At 36.8% G+C, this 25,109-nt stretch overlaps 1 protein-coding gene across 1 annotated transcript in view; it reads right to left on the bottom strand.

Moving 5' to 3' along the window:
- The window catches only part of EXOC4 (exocyst complex component 4), an 879,542-nt gene that overhangs the window by 793,493 nt on the left and 60,940 nt on the right, over nucleotides 1-25,109 (bottom strand). Inside the window, exon 4 of the mRNA XM_027842359.1 lies at nucleotides 7,078-7,262. Within this exon, the coding sequence (XP_027698160.1) occupies nucleotides 7,078-7,262 (185 nt within the window). The remainder of the gene's footprint in view (nucleotides 1-7,077; nucleotides 7,263-25,109) is intronic.

Below are 25,109 nucleotides of genomic sequence, written 5' to 3'. Positions count from 1 at the left end.
ATAGATAGATAGATAGATAGATAGATAGATAGATAGATAGATAGATAGATAGATAGATGATAGATAGATAGATAGATAGATGGCACAGGGTGAGTTGAAGATGAACGGGTGATATCTCGATAACAAAATTAAAGGGAGAGACGATTATACTGGGAGAAAGAGAAAGGGAGAGGTAGAATGGGGTAAATTATCTCACATAAAACAGACAAGAAAAGGCTTTTACAGTGGAGGGGAAATGGGGGAAGGTGAGAGGGAATGAGTGAATCTTATTCTCATCAGATTTGGCTTAAGGAAGGAATACCATACACACTCAATTGGGTATGGAAATCTATCTTGCCCTACAAGAAAATAGGGAGGAAGAGGATAAGAGAGCAGGGGGATGATAAAGGGGAGGGCAGATTTGGGGAGGGGGTAATCAGAAACAAACACTTCTGAGGAGGGACGGAATCAAAAGAAAGAATAGAATAAATGGGGGGTGGGATAGGATGAAGGGAAATATAGTTAGTTTTTCACAATATGACTACTATGGAAGTGTTTTGCATGACTACACATGTAAAACCTGTATCGAGTTGTTTGCCTTCTCAATGAAGGTGGGTGGGGAGGGAGAAAGGGAGAAAATTTGGAACCCAAAGTTTTAAAAACAAATGTTAAAAATTGTTTTCACATGCAACTGGGAAATAAGATATACAGGCAATGTGGTACAGGAAAATAGAAGAGGAAGGGGATAAGAGAAGGGGGCGGGAAAGATAGAGGGGAAGGCAGATTAGGGGAAGGGGTATTCAGAATGTATGCCATCTTAGAGACGGGGGAGGGACGAGATGATGGGGAGAAAGTTTGGAATTCACAATGCTGTGGAAGTGAATGTTGAAAACTAAAAGTAATAATAAAAAAAAAAAAGATGCAACTACCCTCCACAAAAAAAAAAAAAAATGTTCAAACCATTATAAGATACCCACACAACTCTTTAAAGGCCATGAAAACACACCTTTCCAATTCATGCACACATTTACATGAGGGTATATCAATGTGAAGAGTATCATACCTCACTTATCTGAAGGACCCTTGTCTAGAACTTCGACTTTCTACAACACAGCTAGAAAGTAAGGGGACAAAGTAACAAACATCTATGTACTAAAAAGCTCATCTACACTCACAAGAAAGACTCAGGACCTGTTTACTATTATTTCAGACAGTTACAAAAAGCTTTGTTAACTGGTTTACCAACCCAGGTGGATTAAAAGTATTAAATCAGATAAGAAAGAGAGGGAGAAGTAGGCACATAGAGTAGCTGACATGAAGGAAGCCTGAAACAAATACAAAAACTCAAAAAGCTCAGCAGACCAGGGACATTTGGTATAGGGACAAACAGTTACACACAATATCCCCTCAGGACAGTGTTAACCACTTAGTTGCCCCTTATGGTCTGAGGGGTTCATAGTAAAAATTCTTTAAAGGTACCTTAAGCAATCAATAGTTGCGCATTTATGCTACATATACATTTTTTCTCTGTGACAACAAACATTTATATTTGAGTCATTATAGGCTTGTTTCTGCAACAATTCCAAATAACCATGATGATGTGCACAGCAATATTGGTGCCCATGCAGTGATTCTGTCACACCTGGGCCACCTCTAAGTGCAACATGTTCTCATAGTTTGCCAACCTGTCACAAAACTGTTTCCAAAACACCACAAGGGTTAAATATGCAGACACCTGCATCTACCTCATTTGTGTCCTGGACGCTGGACCAGAGTAGGAACGTTCCCTCCTTCCCTTCTACTATCCTCTAACTGTACTTCATTGTTTACATAATCAAAAGCTGATCAAGATGCCATCAACATTTCAATTCTTGCAGCACCAAGATCTGGCTATGTGAAATTGTATTTCTGAGCATGCACATTATAAACCATTTTGAAATCTTCGTGGACTATCACAAATGTTTTGCTAAAACAAACCTGATATTGCCTGATTGCAGCAGTAAGACCATTTTCTGATTTAAACTTATCCTCTACTTAATTCTTCTATCAGATACATTTTCAAATGAACCAGCTGGCAACACTGGTCAGTTGTTTAGTAGACTTTCTGTGAGAATGTAGGCAGTTTGCCAGTGTCAGAAGAGAAGAAAGTCACCTGTGAAAAAATTATTTCCTTATAAAGGTTAAACTATAAATACCATTAAAAATCAATTGAACTTGACATCCATTTGTCATTTAATACAGTGATTGTCATTAGCCAATAGAAAAATAACTATTTTATTCTGTAACTAGTTATTCATTTTCACCAATTGGTTGGGTATATAAAATTTTAAAAATTAATTTCTATCTCTCAGCAGGAGAGCTTATAAAATTCAACCATTTTCCACATATTTGTGTGAGTGAGCATTCTCAGTTTATTTTTGCTTTAAATCAAAATACAGAAATAAACTCAACATGGAACTAAATTTAAAACTGTATTTATCTGGTGTTGAGTCAAATATTGGAAACCTTTGTATAAATAAAAAAAAATTCAACATTGAAATAAAGTTTCAATATGATCACAGAATATTAAACATCTTCCAAGTAGCAATTTATTTCATTTAAAATGTTACTTATATTCAACAAATTTTGTAAAATAAATTTAAGATGAAATCTTAAATATAACAGTAAGCTTGCTGAATTAAATCTTTTAATTCTTATAAAATTCCTAAATAAAATGTTAGTAATTATTTTCTAATTTGAGCTTATAATTTTTAGAGTTTTCATAATCAAAGGTAGAATAAAAAATTTTAATTATAATTTAATTATAATTATAAATTTTAATTTGGAACGGGGGGCAAAAGTTATCATTGTAGTTGTGGCAAATAATGAATAAATCTAAAAGGAATATTATTATAAGTGGTTTATTAAATTACCCTGGAAATTCACCACACAGTTTTTTGTTGTTGTTCAACAGGATTCAAAGACCAAAAAACATTAAAAACTATTAAAATAACATAACAGCAAGTACAATCACTGATATTCAAAATGATGACTTACAGTAATAAAAAAAGGTTAAATTATATTGAGCATACACTAAGAAGGCGGGGGGGTAATATATAACATTTTCACCAATAATGGTAAACATATGTAAAAAAAAGTTCTGATGTATAAAGGGGGAAATATCAGTTATATAGAACACTAAGTAACGTGGAATACATCATTACATGATGATGGCCTGTAAATGTGCATTACACATACACATACACACTCTCTCTCTCCCTCCCTCTCTCAGAGAGGGTATGTGTGTGTGTGTGTGTGTGTGTGTGTGTGTGTGTGTGCAAGTGTGCATACATAGACACATTTATATATATAAACACCCACGGATAAGTATACATATGCATTATATATAATGTATACATACACATATGTATATATAGGTATATAGAAAAAAGATCAGTACTTTCGTCCATTTAAGTCCTCTCTCTACCAAGGCAGATTACAAACCTCTTACCACATCAGCCAATAGTCTTTATGTGTCGCTATGGCCAAAAAATTCATCACCTGGTATCCAAACTTGTGGTAACGAGCTTCATGGCCAAAAGACACACAATAAACTGCATCCAAAGCTTTTCTAGTTTAGCGAAGTCTACCAGAGTTGGCACTCCTCAAGAACTTGGGTCACCTTCATGTTCCAATGAGGTATGAGAGCACACTGTCAACGTAGGATATGTTGTGTATATCTATAGATATATATATACTGATATTATAATCATCTGTACCTTATATCTAAACATATCACAAATATTTGTATTTTATATAGATATAGAAACATGTTTTCGTACAAAAAAAAGTTAAAATCTACAGATATTTCAGCTATAAATTGAAAAGATATGTTAGTTATATAGAGGATAATGAATCTCTAGCTATCATAGCTTTAAAGCAATATGACCTGCAGACATTATCACAGGTGCCAGGAGGGGGAAAGCCAATTTGCTTCAAAACTATCTTCATGTGCTCATATCTACCTCTCCTCTCTGAAATTTTTCCCATAGGCTTCAATTTTCTCCTCTGTGAACACTGACCCAAAGGCAAGTAATTCTGTATAGGATTTTTTAATTGGTAGATCTGTTTTAAAGAGTTCAAGACAAAATGTTCCATCAGTGTCCCAGTTAGTCGCTGAATTATCAGGAAGTACAAAGATGAATTATCCCAAAGAGGACACAGAAGACACTAAGGCTACCTAAAAGTTTCTTCAAATATACCGTGCCTCAATTTCCATCTGGGATTAATGGTATAAAAATATCTCTTCTCTCCATACATCACAGGGAAAGCTGGCAATGGATTAATTAATATCCATAAAAGATATTTATGGATATTAAAGAGATTTTTGATGTCTCAGAGAAAAGATGCCAAAGCATTTAAAACAAAACAAAAAATTAATATTATCACTTTATTGGGGTGGGGAGGAATTCTAAGTACCAGGAATACTTTAAGTACTCCATTTTGCAAGGAATATTGATTGGTTGTAGTTATTTTTATTTTTAAGCACAAGCTATTTCATGTCTAAACAAAATTCTTACTTAGACTAACTTAAGACACAAAGACCACTTCCTGGAAATAGCAATCTATAATTCTTAGCCAACAGGGAACAAGAACCCAGCATAGCTCTAACCAGAAAGAATTTTAATGCTATAGACATTCTGACTAAATGAGGCTTATTGGTTATAACTGCAAAGGTAACCACAAGCACAGTTGAAAAGAAGAAATATATTATAGTAAATTAATAACGCACACAAATTTCAAGATTTTCTGGCTATTAGCAATCAAACAACTGCTACCACCAGAGGTCTAATTTTAAGGAATTTTGATTCAATGCTTCTGGGTCATAACCACAAATAAGTGTGCTTTATCGAGGAGGTTTATAAGCCTTCATAGCTTATCAGAAGTATTTTTCTTCATCAGAAAAAATTAATTTCAGCACCATCACTTAGTAGGTCCAACTGTGCAAAAAATTACAACTTATCTGGGGACAGGTTTGGGGGATTATTGTTACACTAAAAAGCAACGGCAGTTAGCAGGCCCTTAGTTATAAATCTTTTAACAATTAGGAGTAACTGCCAAAACCTTATTTCAGTAAGGCAAAGGGAAATGATGGTGGAAAAGAAACAAAAAGTCTTACATGAGATAACCCAAAGCAGAGTGTGCCCACCATACCAATCCACATCTATACCTTTGCAATCCAACTGCACAGGAGCCAGAGTTTTAGATGAGTCTAGAAGTACAGGACAAGGATCAAATGAGGAGGAAGAGAGTGCCAGACTATTGGTGCTTCCTCTAAGATTTCCATGTGATCACCTCCTCTTTCCTACACTCTCTCCCTTAACAATTTCATTCATACTAATAGCTTCAACTTTGGCCTGTACACAAATGACTCTCAAATCTATAAAGTGATATATTGTCATTATGTCTTGAACATCATCTCTTCAAGAAACTTTCCTTTATCTCTCAATTGGTAATAATCCTCTTTTCCTTTGAATCTCACAAAGCACTTTTTTTACACCTCTCCTACACTTAAGATTTATTATATTGTATTATATTTATTTGTATATGTGTTATATACTAGACTGCAAGTTCTAAGATAATAAGGAAATCACATTTTATTTAACTTTTAAACCTCTCTTCCAACATCTAACACAGTTCTCTACTCAGAGTATGCATTTAATAAATATTTGCTTTTGACAATCAGTCAACATGCAGTTATTAAATGCTTACTAAGTGCCAAGCCCTCTGCTAAGTATTGGGAATACAAATACAATGAAAAGGAAAAAGTCGTTGCCCTCAAGAAGCTTACAATTTAAAGGAGGAAGACAATATGTAAAAGGAAGCTGAAAAGGCATAGGGGAGAGGAGGCTATTTCAGTATGGTGAGAAATGAAGAGGTGGCTGGCCTGGGCATCCTCCTTAAATAGAGGTTCTGAGAGGAGCCATCCATTCAGAGGAAGGGGATGTAGCGGCTGGGGGGTGGGAGGTAGGGTAAATCAAAGTGTGATTTCCAGGACTGAAGTGATCTTCCAAGATGAAAAGTTTTGTTGAATGAATGAATGAAAGAAAAATAAAGAGACACAGGTTGCAATGATGGATTAAGGAGAAAAACACAGGATCTGAAAAGGAAAACAAAAATGAGAGACAAATAGAAGCAAGAAAAATAGATGACAAGAAGGGCAAAGGTCGAAATAAAAGATAACAGGGAAGAAAACAGACTTAATACCTGGAGAATAGATATGATGAGGTAAAGTATAGAATCTTCAATCTGGAAAGATCATTTGGGAAATAAGTTCAGAATACAGGGGGCTTAAATCCAAAACAAAACAAAACAAAAAAATCGACCTCTTTCTACAGGAAGCCACGAAGACATAGGACTGACACAAGGTTTTGAAGACCCACTCACCAAAGAACCTCGATATAGAGAATGAGTCAAGCGAAGATGAAATTTGACTTGGGAGCAAGGTTAATTCTCTGCTGGTTATACTGTGAAATAAAGGAAACCCTCTTGAATTATCCACTCCTAACATGCACCTTTTAAATACTATGGTGAAACCAACCCAGAAATGGGAGGAAGTTCTATTCTTCAGATTATCAAACCTTTCCAAAAGGTAAAGCTTCCTAAAGCTGAATGTTATCCTAAGGCAACAAGCATTTTGAGGCTTCTTTGCATATCACTGCATTTCCTAATTGGGCAGCCTTCCCTATATAAACATTGGAAACCTGGGAACCCATTGCCCTTTTCTTCTATTCCCTACACAAGTTACCTTTTCAAATAGAAAAGTAGTGTCTATGAAATATTAATCTCAGCCTTCTTTCCTATTTCCCTCAGAACACTCCTCAAAATCATAGTCATGAAGGTAGACCTTGGTAAAGAAGACCTAGTACACATGTAATCACAGTCTCCGTGAATCTTTTGGCACAATTGTTTTTAGTTACAGAATCAATGCAGTGAAAGGAAATAAGTGAGGTAAAGGAAAGGACAAAAGAAGTATAAACAATTGTAGAAAACAGAATGTTCCACAGAACCTAAGTGGTAATGCTAGTAAGGTTTTCAGGGTACCATTTCAGAACCAACCTCATTCTTCCTTTTTCCTTATTCCGCTGCCCAACACGACTAGTTGATTTGATGTACAGGTGCCGATGCAACTCATCTATGAGAACCAGATGAAGGTTCATCTTCTTGCTGTGAAGCTCCAGTCTCAGGTCACTCAGCCCCTCTACTTGAAGAAGGGGGCCCTCTAAAGAATCTACTGCTGACACCTGGAAAAGGAAACCACAGTTACAAGTAAGTAGTTTTCCAACATCATGAATGAAAGACATGGGGAAAAATACCTCACCAAAAAGCAATTTGTAAAGAGTCCATTTGAAGCAACTCTGAGATTCCTCCTCACATCCTTCAGAGAAGCAAAGTTGACAAAAAAGGAAAATTACAAATGCTAGAGGGGCTAATGGAACATAGGCACACTGATACACTGCTACTGTTAGAGCTGTAAATTAGTCTAGCCATTCTAAAAAGCAATTTAGAACTATCAAATCAAAAAGTCAAAACAACAAACATTTATAAAGCACTTACTATGTGCAAGAAACTATACTAAACCCTAAGGATTAAAAAAAAACCAAGATATTCACCAACTACATATGTACAATGTATATACAGAATAAGTATAAGTAACCTCATAGGGGAGACAATAGCACTGATGAAGGCTGGGAAAGGCCTCTTGCAGAAGAGAAGATTGTCTTGAAATAATCCAGGGAAGCCATAAGGCAGAGAACAGGAGGGAGAGCATTCCAGGCATGGGAGACAGTCAGTGAAAAGGATCGAATTGGGAGACGGAAAGTTGCATGCAAAGAACAGCAAAAAGGCCAGTGTCACTAAATCATAAAGTATGCGGAGGAGAGCAAAGTAAAGCATGAAAAGGTAGGCTCCCAACAGGCAGTTTTGGTCATAGCTCCCTGTCATCAATTTCTTCCACAGCTCTCTTCCCATTCTACATAATGTAACTCCCCTATTTCTCTGCTGGTAGTTTTCCATGGCTCCCAAAAGGTTTTGCAGCTAAGCCCTTTTTCTGTAGAAACTATATGTAAAATACCATCATTAGGCCTACATCACCAAAGAAATCAAAGAAAAAAGAGAAAGACCCAAAAGCACAAAAATATTTATAGGATCCCTTTTTGTAGTGGCAAAGAACTGGAAACTAATGGGTTATCTTCCCATTGGCAAAAGGCTGGACAAAATTATGGTACACAAATCTACTATTTGTGCCATCAGAAATTATGAACTAGAATACTATTGTGCCACCAGAAATCATGAAGGAGATAATTTCAAAGAAATGTGGCAAGATTTATATGAACTGAAAAGTGAAGTAAGCAGAACTAAGAGAATAATGTAGAAAATAATGACAACATTGTAAAGACAAATGACTTTCAAAGATCTGTGAACTCTGATTAACACCAAGACCAATCACAATTACAGAATAACAAGGGATGCTTCATTCGTGAAAATTGATAGAGCTGGGGAGTGGGTAAATGACCTCTCTTGTCCAATGTTGAGACTCCCTTAGCTCTTCACCTCTTAAATTTTTGCCTTTCATATGTATATGTTATGGCTAAAGGCCAAACTCTGGCTAGTGGCCACCTAAGAGGAGAACATGGATGGAGCCTATTTGCTACCTAACCCCTGAGAGAAACAGATTCAGAGTGAAGAATGAAACACATTTTTGGACAGGGTCAGCCAATTCTGGAATTTGATTTGCCTAACTATGCATATTTGTTACAAGGATTTTGTTTCCTCTCTCTATTTTTTTTCTTATGGGTAGGAGAGAAGGTGGGAAGGAGAGAAAACAGTTTCGTTCATTAAAAAAATTAAGGAAATTTTTTTAAAGGACAACAAAAAAAGTCTATTTCCATGTTATGCCATGCTAGGCATGTTAGAGTAATTCAGAAAGACTTAGGCCCTGCCCTTTGGGGGTTTAAAATCTAAGAAAGACAATTCCAACACAAACTATATGGACAGAGAAAAATGCAAAAGGACAGTCAAGAAATCTACTGTCTATGAATGGATACAAATACGGAAAGGACCCTTAACAAATGGAACTATTCTATGCATTCGCCCAAGTATATCTGAATTTCATGTCTCATACTTCAAAATTCAGAAAACACTTCCACGTGATAAACATATTAATCAATGTACAAAACTTTATTTAAACAACTAGCCCAGGGAATAGAATAAATAGAAGAATAATTCATGAATTTGCTAATCGTTCTCCTCTTAGGTGGCCACTAGCCAGAGTTTGGCCTTTAGCCATAACATATACATACGAAAGGCAAAAATTTAAGAGGTGGAGAGCCAAGGGAGTCTCAACATTGGACAAGGGAGGTCATTTACCCACACCCCAGCTCTATCAATTTTCATGAATGAAGCAGCATTTGAATAAGGAAAGATGAAAGAAAAAGAGCCCAGCAGGTTAGAGAGTACATACTGCTAAGCATGCCAAGTACATAAAGAAATTTTGGAAAAGCTTTGGAGACAACTGATTGCAGAAGGTGGAAGAACCCAGGTAGTCTAAGGCACCCTGGCTGGAAACACAAATATAGACTCTATGTTGCAAGTACTCCCCCTTAAAGGAGAACTATAGAAGGAAAAGGAAACACTGGGGATGTGAAAAGGAACACAGCTAAAAGATGAAAATCATTTTAATACCCTACAGTGGCCTAGTACAAAGGAGCCTAATTTGAATATACTGGATAGAATTATGCCAAAATTTTATGTGCACTATAAAGTACACTAGTGACCAAAAATGAAATCAACAAGAATATAAAGCATTCCCTCGAGTCTTGCACTTGATTCTAGAGTTCTAAGATGACAACCAGCACTGAAGCCAGTGATCCAGAAAAGCTGATGCATCAAGCATTAATCCCAACTAAGGAAATAAGGCAAAAAAGAAAGCAGCCCATCTATAAACATGATCTCACCTCTCCTGTCCAGTTACCAAATCCAGGCCACTGCATCTCCACAACAGATTTCCCATCCATTCTCACTTCTCTCTTCCCATTGCCACCATTCTCATTTCAAATGACCTGGATCATTACAAGAGCTTTCTTACAGATATTCCTCCTTCAGTTCATGCGTCATACGACTTCATACAAAGTACATACAGATTTTGTCTCTTACACAAAGTCCTGTCACTCCTCTGCCTCCCTACTAGCTACCAGTTCAATTTCAGATCCCTCTGCCTAATGCATAAGAACTCTACAACCTGACATTAAGCTGACTTTCAGTCCAATCTCCCACTGCTCCCCTCTACACACTGTGTGCTAAAGCAAAACTAGATTACTCTATGCTTCCCCAACACATCTGGTACTCTCCTCTTTCTATGCCTTGATCCCCAGTCTTCAGTGCCTTTTATTCTCTCTTCCTTTATCACTTCTGATTTCCTAACCACCCTTTAAAGCCCAGCTCAAATGCTACCTCTTCCAGATCCTTTCCATGATCCACCTAGCAGCCCAAAACTACCTTCCCCCTTGGACCTCATACAGCAGTTTGTTTGTTTTACAAATCTCTAACACATTTATCACATAATACTCTGAATTTTTCTGTGATCTCTATTGCTGTATATCACATTTTATCTTACATTCCTGGACTATAAACTCCATGAGTGCTGGGACTGCACTTTAACTTAAAAAATGTATTCTCTCCTCCAGTGCCTAGTTCAGTGCTCTTCACATGGTAAGCACTTACTAATAATAAATACTTGTGGAATTAATATTTTGTTTTGCAAAGTGTTCTCTATTCAAATGTCATTAACAAAGACATTTTCCTTAACATCAGAGACTATGAAAAAGATAAGCTCCCAGAGATCCAGGACAGATAATCCATGAGCCAATTCTGCCTTATGAAGCCAGCCAGTTTGTCTTTAGTCTGACTTGCCATTGCCCCTGGGCTACTTGCAAGCTGTCAACATCTCCAAAACGAAAATTCATTCAGTTTCACAAAATGATCAAACATTCCCCAAGGAGAAAGAGAACAACAAATACGTTTGTCCTGGTATTCTAGAATAAATTTTAACCCATGCATTGGGCAGAAAAAGGAAGATGCATTAACCTTCAGTGACATCTAGATCCAGAAAATGAAAAAATGATTTGATAAACTGTCCCATCATGCAGCCTTATCCCTTATGATAATCAAAGCTAAATGAGATTTGGAGCTTTAAAGTCACCCCCTGAGCAGACACATGTAATTTGTTTGGAGGAATCTGCAAGATTTTTACCTTCATGTGCTCATGATCCAAATAAACAATTATGTGATAAAACACAACCTCCAAAACTACCTAATGACTGTAACAATTTATTCTAGGAATGACAAAAACCCAGCAGGTACTATTAGTAACACAGTCCATTTCATGATCCATACAACTTATGTGAATAGAGCGTGTAAGCCCATGTCTCTGCATTTCTTTAGAGATAAAATAAAATGCTACAACATTTCTAAAAGACCAACATTTTTCAGTCTAGAAAACAATGTGAAATTCTGTAGGAAAATGTAACTGAACTGTTCCTATCTTGTGACACAGCTATCCAACTAACAGGAATATAGCACACAATGATAAAAGACAATAGCGAAAAAGCCGTGTGTACAAAATACTCATAAAAGTAGTCTTTAAGATTACAAAAATTATCAAAACAGATGTCCTTCAACTCGGGAATAGGTAAACAAAGTATGATATATATATTTACATATATATGTCATTGAACATGTTATTGCAATATAAGAAACTCAGAACATAAAGAACTCGGAAAAACATAGCAAGGCTTGTATAAACTAATGCTGAATGAAGAGCAGAATCAAATTAATGTGCACAAGGACTACAATAATGTAAAGAAAACAATAGTATAAGGCAGCCATACTTAGACTGATTGAAATAACCAATCTCAGTACCAGAAAATGAAACATCTCCATTCTCTCAATAACGATGAGGAATTATGGGGCAAAATATGGCACATCCTGTCAAACACAGTCCCTTTGCTATTATCGTTCTTTAACTGCTTTTATTTTTTACATGGGGGAGGAAAGAGGGTAGGAGTGGATGGGGGAGCATATTAGGAAATAATTGTGTATAAAAACAATAGGCATAAATTTTCTAAAGCAATTATCAGAAAGGTTGCCTCGCTGAAACAACCATAATGGCATATGTCATTAAAACTGTCAATAGCTTAGAACCTTTTTCTATCAGCTGATGAATGCCATCCACAACTAGTTATTTCAAGAACTTAAATGAGGTTTCAGACTACAAGGAGATACAGAGCACATGATACAGGAAAAGTATAAGGAACAAAATCAAAATCTCTACCCTGTAATCATAGAACCCACACCTGGCTATGGCAACCCTGAAGAGCTAATCAACATCCTATTCCATCCCCTGCCCCTCAACTCCCAATTATACCATTTTTTATTTGTATATATTCTATTTCTATTTATATGGGCACATTGCCAAGGGGAAGGTCTTCCTAGGCCTTTCAGGATGTAAAATCATCACTGGCTCAAGACAACCCCAAGGGAAGATCCTGAACAATCCAATCACCTCCCTCAACGAACTGTTCTAGAATACCAATATTCTGCACTAATTCATTCCTCAATGGTTAGCAAGCTCCCCCTTCATACTCTCCCCACACTCATTCCATCTCCTGCTGAAGAACAAACTCTGTTTCTCATCCCCAACTTCCTGGTCCCTCACGACATTATCCCTTAACCCTACCCCTCAATTAGTCCACTCAAGACCTAATCACTGTGGTCTCTGGAACATCTGCATCATAATTAACAAGTTAGCTTTCATTTAAAACTCTTTCCTCTCTCTTTTCCTTCCATCTTTGTGACATTCACTGAGATCTAGCTCCCTCTTGATGCCACCACACCCCTCACCATCCTATCCACTGGCTATACCTCCACTTGTACCTCTAACTCACTGACTATGGTGGGGGACAGGAATACACCTTCCTTCCCACTGCCCCTTTCAGACTCTCCCTCTTTCATCATCACTCAGCACCATATTTTCCTTTGAGGTTCTAACTATTAAAATGTATTACCTAATCCAGATCTTGGTGGAGATTATATAACAAAGCCCAGGACACTCCTTCTTTCCTTAATGAATGCAGTGTCCCACCTCACCAACACCCAGAAATAGTCCTAGCCTTCGGCCTGCCACACCCAGAAGTGTTTCACTTCCTTGTTTGTGAACTTCAAAATTCCTTTCTCTTATTATAATATTTTATAATTCCATCTTTCCTTCTTCTTCATGACTACTAACTCTGTTCTTTGTCCTCACTATGACTTTCAATCCCTCCCTCTCTTAGTAAGCGGCATTCCAATGAATTTGAAGTAATCGGTTGTCAATTAAACAACTGATCTGCAGATCACCAGAGGTTTGCCATTTCCACATCTGATTTTGGATAGATCACACCATATATTTCACAAATTAAGGAAAACTGAGCTCCATAGAAGGCTAGAACTGGAAAGGAACTAGAAGATGATCTAGTATAATGCTCTCATTTTTCAGATAAGGAAACTAAGGCCCAAAAAGGGGAAATGCCTTGCCAAAGTTCAAACAACTAGTCAAGCTGGGTCCTCTGACTCCAAATTCAATATTCTTGACTATTATTAGTACATTAATAGTACTAAGTAGTCAAAGAAGTCAACAGTCAATCAAAAATGTTAATTTGTGCATAGGGAAGCTGACAGGTGCCATGATAGCAACACAGATAGCACTGAGATCCAAACCAAACTAAAGGCCTAAAAGATAGTCAGTCATGCTTTCTCACCTCTGCATGGTAGCAAGATCTATATCTGGCTTCTCTAGCAGTTTAATCGTTGCATGAATGAGAACCACTGGATGGCAATGTAACTTTGTAAGCTGTCTCCAATCCCTTTCAGATGGTAAATAGACTAACTGAATGAAGGTGGGAGAGATAAGAGCAGATTCTGACACTTTGTCTCTCTATTAAGTTTCCTCTTCCATAAATGGCAATGCAAATAAAGGAGGACATCTTGCCTGACAGAGATAAGGACCATTCTGTCAATGTGCCAAAAATGTATACTGAAATCTCAGAAACAAATTCCAGCCTCTAAGTGAAGTTTCTAACCATTTGCACTTTAAGACAACATCCATTTTCACACACTTTAACTCTATAATATTCCTTGTGGCCAGAGGCAATATAGCATGTGGCAGGGACTCAGAACTGTCACAAGCTGCTCAATCTCCAGACGCTGAGCACTGCACAGCATCTAATCTCTGCAAAGATGTCAGGTACTCAGGTTATCGCAACAGAAAAATATAAAACTCCAGTGGCTCTCTAGGAAAGCATAAGAAATTTAGAAATACCAAATTTGAAATGAGATGTGAAAATTAGAAAACTACACTGGTTTAAAAATTGGCATGAATTTCAGGAAATGTGCTGGTTCAGGAAAAATAAGTATAATTACTACTTTGGCTTCAAAGCCACACCCAAACACACTAAAATATGCTTCAAAGCTTTCATTAAATGCCTCCAAAATTTATTTATTTTATTATTTATTTATTTATTATTAGATTCCCTCCAAAATGTATAAAATATCTTTTAAGATAATGAGCAAAATTACTCATCATTATCCTACATCTATCATTAATAATGTGGGAGATACACAAACCCAGGTTACTTTCATTTCCACTCAAGAAAAAACATGAATCTCTGCCACAGGACTTCACATAGTAAAACCCTTGTAGAGTTATATTAAAAGCACTCTGTATGATCAGAGTTCTCCATAATTCGAACCTTCCTAAGTGGCACTCCAACAAATCTGAAGTATTGCTGCTGTTTAGTCGTTGCAGTCATGTATGACTCTTCATAACCCAATTTGGGTTTTTCTTGACAGAGATACTGAAGTGGTTTGCCGGACATTTTACAGATAAGGAACTGAGGCAAACAGGGTTAAGTGACTTACCCAGGGTCACACAGCTAGTAAGTGTCTAAAGCCAGATTTGAACTTGAGAAGATGAGTCTTCCTGACTGCAGGCCCAGCCCTGTATCCATTGCACCACCAATATGAAGTTAGTGGTTGTCAATTCAACACCTGATTTCCAGATCATCAGAGGTTTGCCATTTTCCCATCTGATTTTATATCACACCGCAAATTAAAGGAAACTCAGCTCCACAGAATATTGGAACTGGAAAGGAACTGAAAGATGATCTAATCTAATGCTCCCATTTTTCAGGTAAGAAAACTAAGCCCAAGTTAAAACAACTAGCCAAACTGGGTCCTCTGACTCCAAATTCAATATTCTTTCCACTACATTACCCTGCCCACGATCCATCAAGTATATCCTTCATACCTGTCTCCTAAGGGCTGAAATGAACCGTCTCAAGGGTTATTTCCAGCTCTAAGTCCTATGATCAGATTGCACAGAGAAGCCTGGAAACACTACCTTTCCAAAGCCAACGGATGCTGCTTCCTTGGGGGCTAATTAGCAGTTTACGTTCTGCTCCAACCCCAACATCTTCACCTCTGCACATCTGGGCTCCACTAATGCAGGATTTTTAAAGTCTATATTTTACCTTTTTTAAAGCTAGGCACTCAATAATGTTTTTTATCTTACCATCTTATATTCCCACACTTGAAAAGAAAGAGGGGAAATGTATTTTTTATATTCCTACGTGGAGTGACAGAGGAAAAAATCTTTTCAATATTTTTTAAGCTATTATATCAGCTTAAAACTTTTAAAGGTGCCATTACCAACACAAAGAGAATGGTCCATAATTTATAGGATAAAAATATCCTGAGGTTAAAAAATACATTTTGCTTTTAATACATTTTCTATTTCCAGTTGAACATGTTAGGGAATGATTACTTTATGCTTTCATCATAACTAAGACATCTAATTAGCTATGGAACCAAATGTAAGGCAACCTCTGGGCTTCACTTTTCTTATTTAAAAAATGGATACAGTAATAAGTCTTAATCCTCCTATGACCAGATATGGTCATACTCAATATAGAGGATACCAGGCAATCCTCAGTCCTCTTCCAAGTTTTGTCACTAACTTAGATTATGGTTCTGTCCAAGTTACAATGCATCTACCTTCACCATACTAGCCAAAGAGCACAAAGAGAAGTAGGACAGCTGAAAACCATGCTATCAAAGGATCTCTTTTCAAATCAGTCCCTCTTTATTCATTCCAAATTCTGAGGTGCCGGAACTTACTATCATCTGAGTTATACCATCATATTTAAATAGTATTTCTGTCCTGTAGAGATTACAGATGAATGTTGATTTAAGTATCTTCCCTCTAATATGTTGGCATGATCTTCTACAGATGACAGATGGAATGACATAGACGCAAAAGAAGAAGGTCTGGAGAGGATGCAGCTGGCAGCGGTGGCAGGAATACCCACACTGATGAGATCACAGATATATTCAAAGTATAAATTTCTGAAAGATGATGTTAACATGATTTTTTTAAATAAAAAATATGGGAAGCACAGTTTAAATTCTAAATAACAGATTTCTGCTGTCTGTTAACTTTGAAGCACAGAGCTGATGATTTGATGTTTGCACTTAAATCTAACCTTCTGATCTAATGGAAAGAGGACTTCATGTGGAGTCAGAGAATTATGTGGTTCAAATTCCAGTCCACTACTTGCCATCTATGTAGTCAAGATGGTAAAATTTTTAAAACCTAAACCCTTCTGGGCCTCAGTTTCCTCATCTGTAAAATTAGAGAGCTGAACAAACAAGATGACCTCTGAGGCCCCATCCTGTTCTAACAACCTATTGGTTTTACCCTTTGGGAGATAAACACAATATAACCAAAAAGAAAAAAATCTCTGTGATTTAAATGCTATCTATAAAAATTTTTTTCCCTATAACTTATTTTACATTTTCAATTCAAGGTCAAAAATAAAGGTGTCACTTGCTATTCCTATAGTGAAGAGAAGAGAATTAAAAACATATTCTTCATCAATCTTTCTCATGAATGCTAGCTAAACAGAAATATTTACCTTCATTGTTTTGGATGAACCAATTGAATATTATGGAGGCAATGACAAATTTCCTGTTTCACTGGAGAAAAGTTGTAAAAAAAAAAAAAAAACCTAGGGAGGAAATGTTGTGTAAGACACTCAAAGGTAGTTGACATTAGCAAGTATTTCTAAATAAAAATCTGATTTAAGCCAAAAAAAAATTTAACATCTTTACAACTATACCATCTGTTACTTAATAAAAATGTTTGCTTTAGTAACTTTCCTTTTTGTTTTCCAAAGGAAAATTTGGAAAAAATTGTTGTGGCCAAAATAAACATTTCTTTTATGACTGTCAAGATAACCAAAGACTAAAAATGGTTTGTTGTTTTCAGTAAGTCAGAATGCAACCTCTCATAGAAACATATTCACCATTAAGACAATATGGACATTCTATAATTGTTTCTTTAGACAAAACTAAAGTTGCAGTTAACATGTATGTAACCAGAGGGCATTTCAGAGGATTTAAACCTTTTCCTAGTAACACGACAACATGTAAAGAAATCTAAGGGGGATACAAGACACTTCAAAATCTTTCTGTTTTATTGAATGGGATTGCCAAAACTAAAAAGATAGAGGTGATGCAGAGAAAGAGGCATAATACTAATTCTGAAACTAAAAAAAAGAAATCTCCAAGTTACAAGTACTCAACTTGATAATGAGATGCACCCTATTCATTCATCAACCTTCTTGTCACCCAAGGCCTTCCTCCAGAGAACTGCTACCTTGGTTTCACCAGTCCCCATGGTCAAGCTCATCTACTTCTGGTGTTCTCCCTCAGCTCTGCTCGGGGTGAGGCTTTCATGGCCAGGCAGAAGCTGCTCAACTAGCACAAGAAACCCAGGTCACTTCTTCAGTCCTTCTCTTTTGGAAACACTCCATTTTCTAAAACTGTTATTTCAATGCTCCGGTTACCACCTGACTATAAATCACTTCCTATCTGTCTCTATGTCAGAAGGAGAGCAGTAAAAGATAATAACAGAACATTTCCAATAGCATAGCAAGTTTTCATCTTGCCTGAAACCACAGACCTGAGCCTGTTAGGTCACCTAGTTAGAGCAGGGAACTAATGAGATTACAATGAGATTACATGAAAGCACTCCCACCATAAAGCACCTTAAAAAATGCAAGTTTTTCTTTTATTGCCATTGTTGTTATTAATAATGAAGCCACTATTGCACACTGTATCCCCCTGGGGAACTATGCAATATGTGTTTTCTCAAAGTTGTGAATAAAACAAAATTTTGTAAATCAAATTGTATTTTCATTGCAAGAGGGGAACTTTCTATTTAAAGAAATCCTACTGTAAATCTCTTTTGTACAATGGAGAGAGGAAGTAAAATGCTAAGAAACATGTAGTGAACTGAGAACAAAGAATCCCAGTAGTCAACGTTCTTCTACATATTAGAATCTTGGAAAAATCACTTAATGTGTCTGGGTCTCAAATGGCATCACTTGTTAAAATAAGAAGCCTGAACTAGATTATCTCAAAAGTCTTTTAAAGTTCTGTGATGATATCCCTAATTTTATCTTTTGCATACATTTTCTTAGGTTGGGTTTGCTGAACACAAGGCAATACTCTACAGACCAACTGAGTGAAAAATTCTGCTCCACAGCCTACAGCTGACCCCAAGAGAACCGGGGGAGAGAATATGGATAGTTCCAGGGAATCCCTCATCCATTATCCATCACTGCAGGCAAATAGAAATTGAGGGAAAAAAAAAACTCACAATTGATCAGACGTTATCCAATATCCTTTCCACTTCTCTTCCAGATCATCAACACTAGAAAAACAGCTCAGAGTTCATAATCTATAGATGACAGGATGGTAATATCATGGGGTACAGCACCATTTCTAAGAAACCAAGGTAACATTTCAACATACACTCTTAATTCAGTGCCTATCTACTACGATCTGTAACCAGGCAACTTGAGTTATGCTTACACAAAATAAAATATTACCACCACAAACTGCTTCTACAAAGCACCACATGTCTCAACTCACTGTTTTGGACCATAACAGGTACTACTGGAATTGAATTCCCACCTGAGATTCCAGTAGTCTTGCATAAGCAAGTACAACAAGGATTTAAGTGCATTGCTACAGGAAAAAAAAAAATGAAGGCTGAGATAAACCTAGAACCACATAGTCTTTAAAAACAGACTAAAAAGATCCAGGACTATATTAGTAAGTGATGGTATTGCAAAGTGGCAAGACCACTGGACACTGAGTCAGGAGATCAAGGTCCTAATCTAGGTACTGCCTGTAAATCATTGTGTGACAATATCTGTGGGCCTCAGTTTCTGCATCTGTAAAATTATAAGACTAGATTCAGTGATTAGTAGGATGCCTTCGAGTGCTAACCTATGATTCTATTATTACATCCTAAGCACATTTTAAATTTAGAAAATAAGTACTATGAAATTACATCAGTTATCTTTTTTTCCCTAAGGGAAAACTGGGTCTCCCCATCTTTTCCAGACTGACAGGGAAGCAGCCACTCAAGGCCTGACCCCACCACTCCCCAGCACAGACGCTTTGACCGGCTCCATTTCCAACTTGGGATGGTTGACCCTTGGCCTCCACTCCACAGGGTGAACACAGCATCAGCTTTAGTACTACCGCAGCTTAGAACTCCCAAGCTCAAACAATCCTCCTGCTTTAGTATCCCCCTAGGATCGGGGATTACTGGCAAATGACACCGCTCCTGGCCATTCATGTGTACACACAAATTCCCAAGATCATCAATTTGAAGGAACTGTTTTCTTTTTCTTCTGTGTATAGCCAGTGCCTACTACAGTACTTTGTATGTAGGTGATTAATAAATGTTTGTTAAATTGAGTTATAAACTCTATGAGAGCAAGGGCAATGGTCCACATTCTACATCTCTCTGAAAGCCCAGCACAGAGTACATTCAATAAATGTATGTTGAAGTACTTCTATAACTCATTAGAAACAGAATAGTATTCTATTAACTGAAGGGAATGAGGAAAATACGGACTATCTGCAGACTCAATAAACAGAAATGCAGCTTCCCTAGAAAGCTTACAAAAACTACCATCCCTTCAGAAGTCTATTAACAGGTTCCAGTACTTGGCAGTCACACTGTCTGTAACAAATTAATAATAATACTTCTATAGAGCATTTTATCTTCAGAGTACTTTTTAAAAAGATTAATTAAAGAGCTACAAATGCCTCCTCCAGCAGAGAAGAAAGAACCAGAAAGAAGAAAAACAGATTTTGAGAGAGATAGCAAGATTAAGTCTAATTTAAAGGGATCAGTTTCTCAGCTATATAATACAGGAACTAACCAACTTTACATGAAAAAATAGTCACTAGGAAACAGGCAGAAAACATGGTGGGGGGGGAGGGAGGCGAGAACCACCCAGACGTGGAAAAAAATGTGGAATGAAAACTCATGTCTGTAATGTACTGCATATCAATGGTACCTGACCCAAGTGCACTTGGGAGAGATATTTAAGGAGGCACAGATGGATGTGGGAGGGGGTGTAGAAGCAAGGGAAATCAGAGCACATGTGCTGGTCACAACCAATTATCTTTCAATACTAGGAAAGATTAGAAACAGAAAATAGAAATCCCAAAATGTAGAGACTCTATATTACCAAAATCCTCCTGAGACTTCCCAGCAAAGAAGCCAATAGTTCAGAGACAGAATGAACAGGCCAAAACAGGAGCTTTTAGGTACAAGGATGCATTTACTATTACCTCAAGAATAAAATTCCAAAAAAAAAAAAATGCTCCCATCTGTCCAGGAGTCCCATGGATGAAAGAATCTAACATATGCCACGCATGAGAAAAGTGGCTACAAAATAAAGGCTCTCAGTTTTCTAACTCTGAAAAGACAGCAATTTCCTAGGAATTACCCAATTAATAAATATATTGGATCTACTAAAGAAAGATTTCTAGTACTGCATGACAGTGATCATCTGTACCAGTATATATGGAAAGGAAAAAAGATCATTAACCAGATTTGAGAAATTCAAAACGTTCACTGACACAAGAACAAAAGCCAAAAGGGGGGAAACACTACCACACATCAGCACAAAAGTTTCAAGTCAATAGTATCTAATGGTTAAAAATTTCAGCTTTAAGAAACTATGCTACATGCAAGTGCAAATTTCAAAGAGTCAACAGTTCAGATTATTACTTCGCTAATAATTCACTTATTTGTCTTAAGCTGGCCTCGTGCCCCATAAAGAGTCAAATCTTAAAGATGTACTTGCTTGGAGCAGGAAAGCAAAGTCCCACAAATCACATTAGCAATTTAAGCAAGCCCTTTAATGCCTCAGAATCCCAGTTTCCTCATCTATAAAATAAGGAAAACAATACTCACACTGCCTATGAAACGGAGCTGCATAAGGATCAAATGAGGTAACTATGCTACTTCAGGGTCCTAAATAAATGTAAACTAATTACAGAGATTTGGAGCTGGAAGGAGCATCATTCTTAAAGATCATTCTAGTTCAACCATCTCATTCTACAGATAAAAAAAGTGAGGTGCAGAGAAGCGATTACATTTCATTGGAAAGGACACAAAAAAAGTTTTAGCTTGCTTTGGCTACAGCTTTCTCCCATTAAAACCCTCAGGACTACTGACTAGGAAACAGAAGAGGAAGAGCCTAAGGAAGATGTATTACGAGAGCAATTTCAACTGCCTGAAGCAGTAAGTTTTTTATCATCATCATCATCCTCATCCTCATCATCCTCATCATCATCATCATCACATTATGATTCAGTCTGTACTGTAATCATCAATAAGCATTTCAGGCATTTAGATACGCCCATTTCTAAATCAGTTTGATGACAAAATATTGATCAGACTTACATAGGTACCATTTTATCCCCCTCAGGAAATCCAATATCTATAATGTGGACTCAGCACACTCTCACCATTAAAACCAGGATGCTATCTACTGCCATTCTACCTTCATTACTGCCAGGGTTATTGCATGTTTTTATTTAATAAACCTTCATCAGCTCAAATGAATGGTTGTTATTAGTTGAGCTAACAGCCAAATGATAATGCTCCAGAGAGATATCAGTGCTTGTTGGGGCATTAACTAAGAGAGTAGAAGGGTTGAGGTCAAGCATGTGTCAATGTAAATGAGGCAATATTAGGTACTAACAGCTTAATGCAATTGACTGCCTCAGAGATAATGGAATTCACAGGATAAAGTAAATGAGATGAAGTTATTGATAAGTGCACGAAGGGGAGAGGTTTGACAGATAAAGTGCTGTCAAAGAAAAGGCCATTTACTTGTGAATTTCTACCTTAAAGATTCTTTCAAATGTACAAGAAATAAAACCCAAGAGCAAGTAAATATCCAGTTCGCGTTTATCAAAAATATCGTTATCCTAACCAGTACTGGGGTACCAAAGTTCTCATTAAAAGTATTTTGCTTCTTCCAAAAGCACACAGGTTTTGCTTATTTCTGTTGTTGTTGTTTCTCTTTTCTTTTCTTTTTTTTGGGGGGGCAGGGGGGTGAGGAATCAATGAAAGACAAGTAAAACAACTCCAAAAAAGCTAAGACATTTTATTAAAGCAAAAGTTCAACCTTTTTCTTTTCAGTTTCTAGACAGCAAGAATCATGTCAGACACAAACAACAGGTACCATAAGCATTTGCTGAATTTTTTTTTCCCCAAATTGCCAAGATGCTGCTTGCCAAGGGTTCCCAAACTATATAATTTCTCCAACCCCATGATCCTTTGACGGAGCCATGATTTTATCACTGTGGGTTAGTTACTTCACCAATGTGGTTGGAAATGCCTACACAGCTTGCTCATTCTACATAATATTTGTCCAAACCTCCCCATAAATCCTCCATAAAGAACCTACCCTATCATTTTACACCAGTCAGATGGACTAAAATGATAGAAGGCAAAAGTGACAAATGTTGGAGGGAATGTGGAAAAATTGGGACACTAATTCACTCTTGGAACTGTGAAATGATCCAGCCATTTTTGGAGAGCAATCTGGAATTACATCCAAAGAGTTATTAAACTGTGTATACCTTTTGACCCAGCAATACCACTATTAGATCTGTTTCCCAAGATGATTGGGAAAAAAGCAAAAGAACTTATATGTTCTAAAATATTAACAGTAGCTCTCTTTGTGGTGGCAAAGAACTGGGAATTGAGGGGATGTCCATCAATTTTGAGTGGCTGGACAAATTGTGGTATATGATTGTTATGGAATACTGCTGTGCTGTAAGAAATCATGAGCCAGTCATTTTTAGAAGAGTATGGAAAGATTTGCATGAAAAAATGAAAAGTGAAATGAGCAGAACCAAGAGAACACTGTACAGCAACAATGTTCTAAGAACAACTTTGAGCGACTGTTATTTTGAGTATTAAAAATACTCATATCAACTACAAAGGACCTAGGAAGGAAGATGCTATCCACCTCCAGAGAAAGAATTGATAAATAGAAGTATGTATAGTATGGTTTTACATATATATACACATTTATATGGTTTCCTTCTCTAGGGCGGGGTGGGGAGAAAGGGAGAAAAAAAATTAAAACAATAAAAAACAAAAATAAGAACAAACAAAAACTTGGAAAAACAGAAAAGCAGGGTAGCTTTGAAAACAATGTGTAGAACTTATTACATATTTTTTCAAAAATGGAATAGAAATGGAAATTCATGATTTTATACTGAATCCTCTTTTTACATTCTGTTGTATATATGGAAATGTTTCCTTTTTTTGTCTTTATGTATTTAAGTGCAATATAAAATTTAAAAAATGTTTTTTAAATCTACCCAATGCACCCAAGGCCTTCCTTTTATTCTTTTAACATCTTCAATTCAACAAACAAAATTAAATGCCTATTAAGTGCAAGACATTGAGCTCCAGCATATAGCTTGGGATTATAAATGAAGCAATTTGTCCACTTGTTGCCTTTAATTCTTGACACAAAACAAGTTCACTTCCTTTACTAGTTAAAGAAATCCTAAAAAAATATTTTATGACAGTTCCTGTAATGCATTTTGCTAATGATAACATGTGTGTTACTTGTTTGACTTTCCATTTTCTTCTTGTTTGTTTATAATTTTAATTCTTCTGAAAACACTGTATTCCAAGATTCAAAGTCAGATAGCATCATTGGGAAAATACTGGCATTAAAGAGATGAGTTTTTGCAGTGATGGACATTTTAAGATCACTGAAAGCACTACACATTTTCCCCAAATGCAATCAAGCCCCATCTCCTCCTCCTCCTACTAAATTCCCAGGCCACCTCATTAACCATCTGCAGCACTTGTCCAAGATAGATCTTCGGAAGGACTAATATGACAGGTTGCCTATCCAGCTGCATATCATGATCTAAGCAATATGCACTTTTCATTTATTTTGTTTTCAGTGTGAATAATTAGACCATGCTATTTTGTAGTACTGTGGATTTCACTAAGAATGTGAACAGGATTCCAGGACTCAATGCAAACGATATAATGTCATCAGCAAGTGAAGTACTCCACCAAAGATAGGCAATCCTTCTCTGCATGGACATTAAGCAGGACAACTTCAATGACATGGACAAACACCTCCAACGAATACAGTTGGACAAAATGATCTTATCACACCATAAGAGATACATTGTTTCTGAGGACAACCTGTTAGTCTGGAATTTTCTGTCATCAATAACTTTCTTAAAACAGAAAAACAGAACATATACCAGGTTCTTGTACGCTCCCCACACTTCTCAGCGGATGTCACTGTAAGGATGTGGGCCTCTACACAAAGTAGACAACAAAAGCCGAAAGGCTCAGAGTCTTGAAGACCTGTGGTTCAAACACCACCTTTGACACTCACACATTCCTGTGAGACTACCGGAAAGTCACTTATTCTCTTTGATATTCAGTTTCCACCCACAAAATGGGGATAATGATAACACCCACCTTATAGAGTCCTGTGAGTATGAAGATAGTAAGGTAGCACCTAGCTGTCTTTGATGAATGCCAGTCACCTAGCCCTGATGAAAAACATTCCTAGAGATTGAAAGAATTAACTGGTGTGAATGAAGAACCACTGTCAGCAACTGGT

Source organism: Vombatus ursinus, unplaced genomic scaffold (assembly GCF_900497805.2).
Source record: "Vombatus ursinus unplaced genomic scaffold, bare-nosed wombat genome assembly UNPS02014870.1, whole genome shotgun sequence".
NCBI lineage: Eukaryota > Metazoa > Chordata > Mammalia > Diprotodontia > Vombatidae > Vombatus > Vombatus ursinus.
The sequence above is the reverse complement of the archived record's forward strand: the minus strand, read 5'-3'. Positions and strand labels throughout refer to the sequence as shown.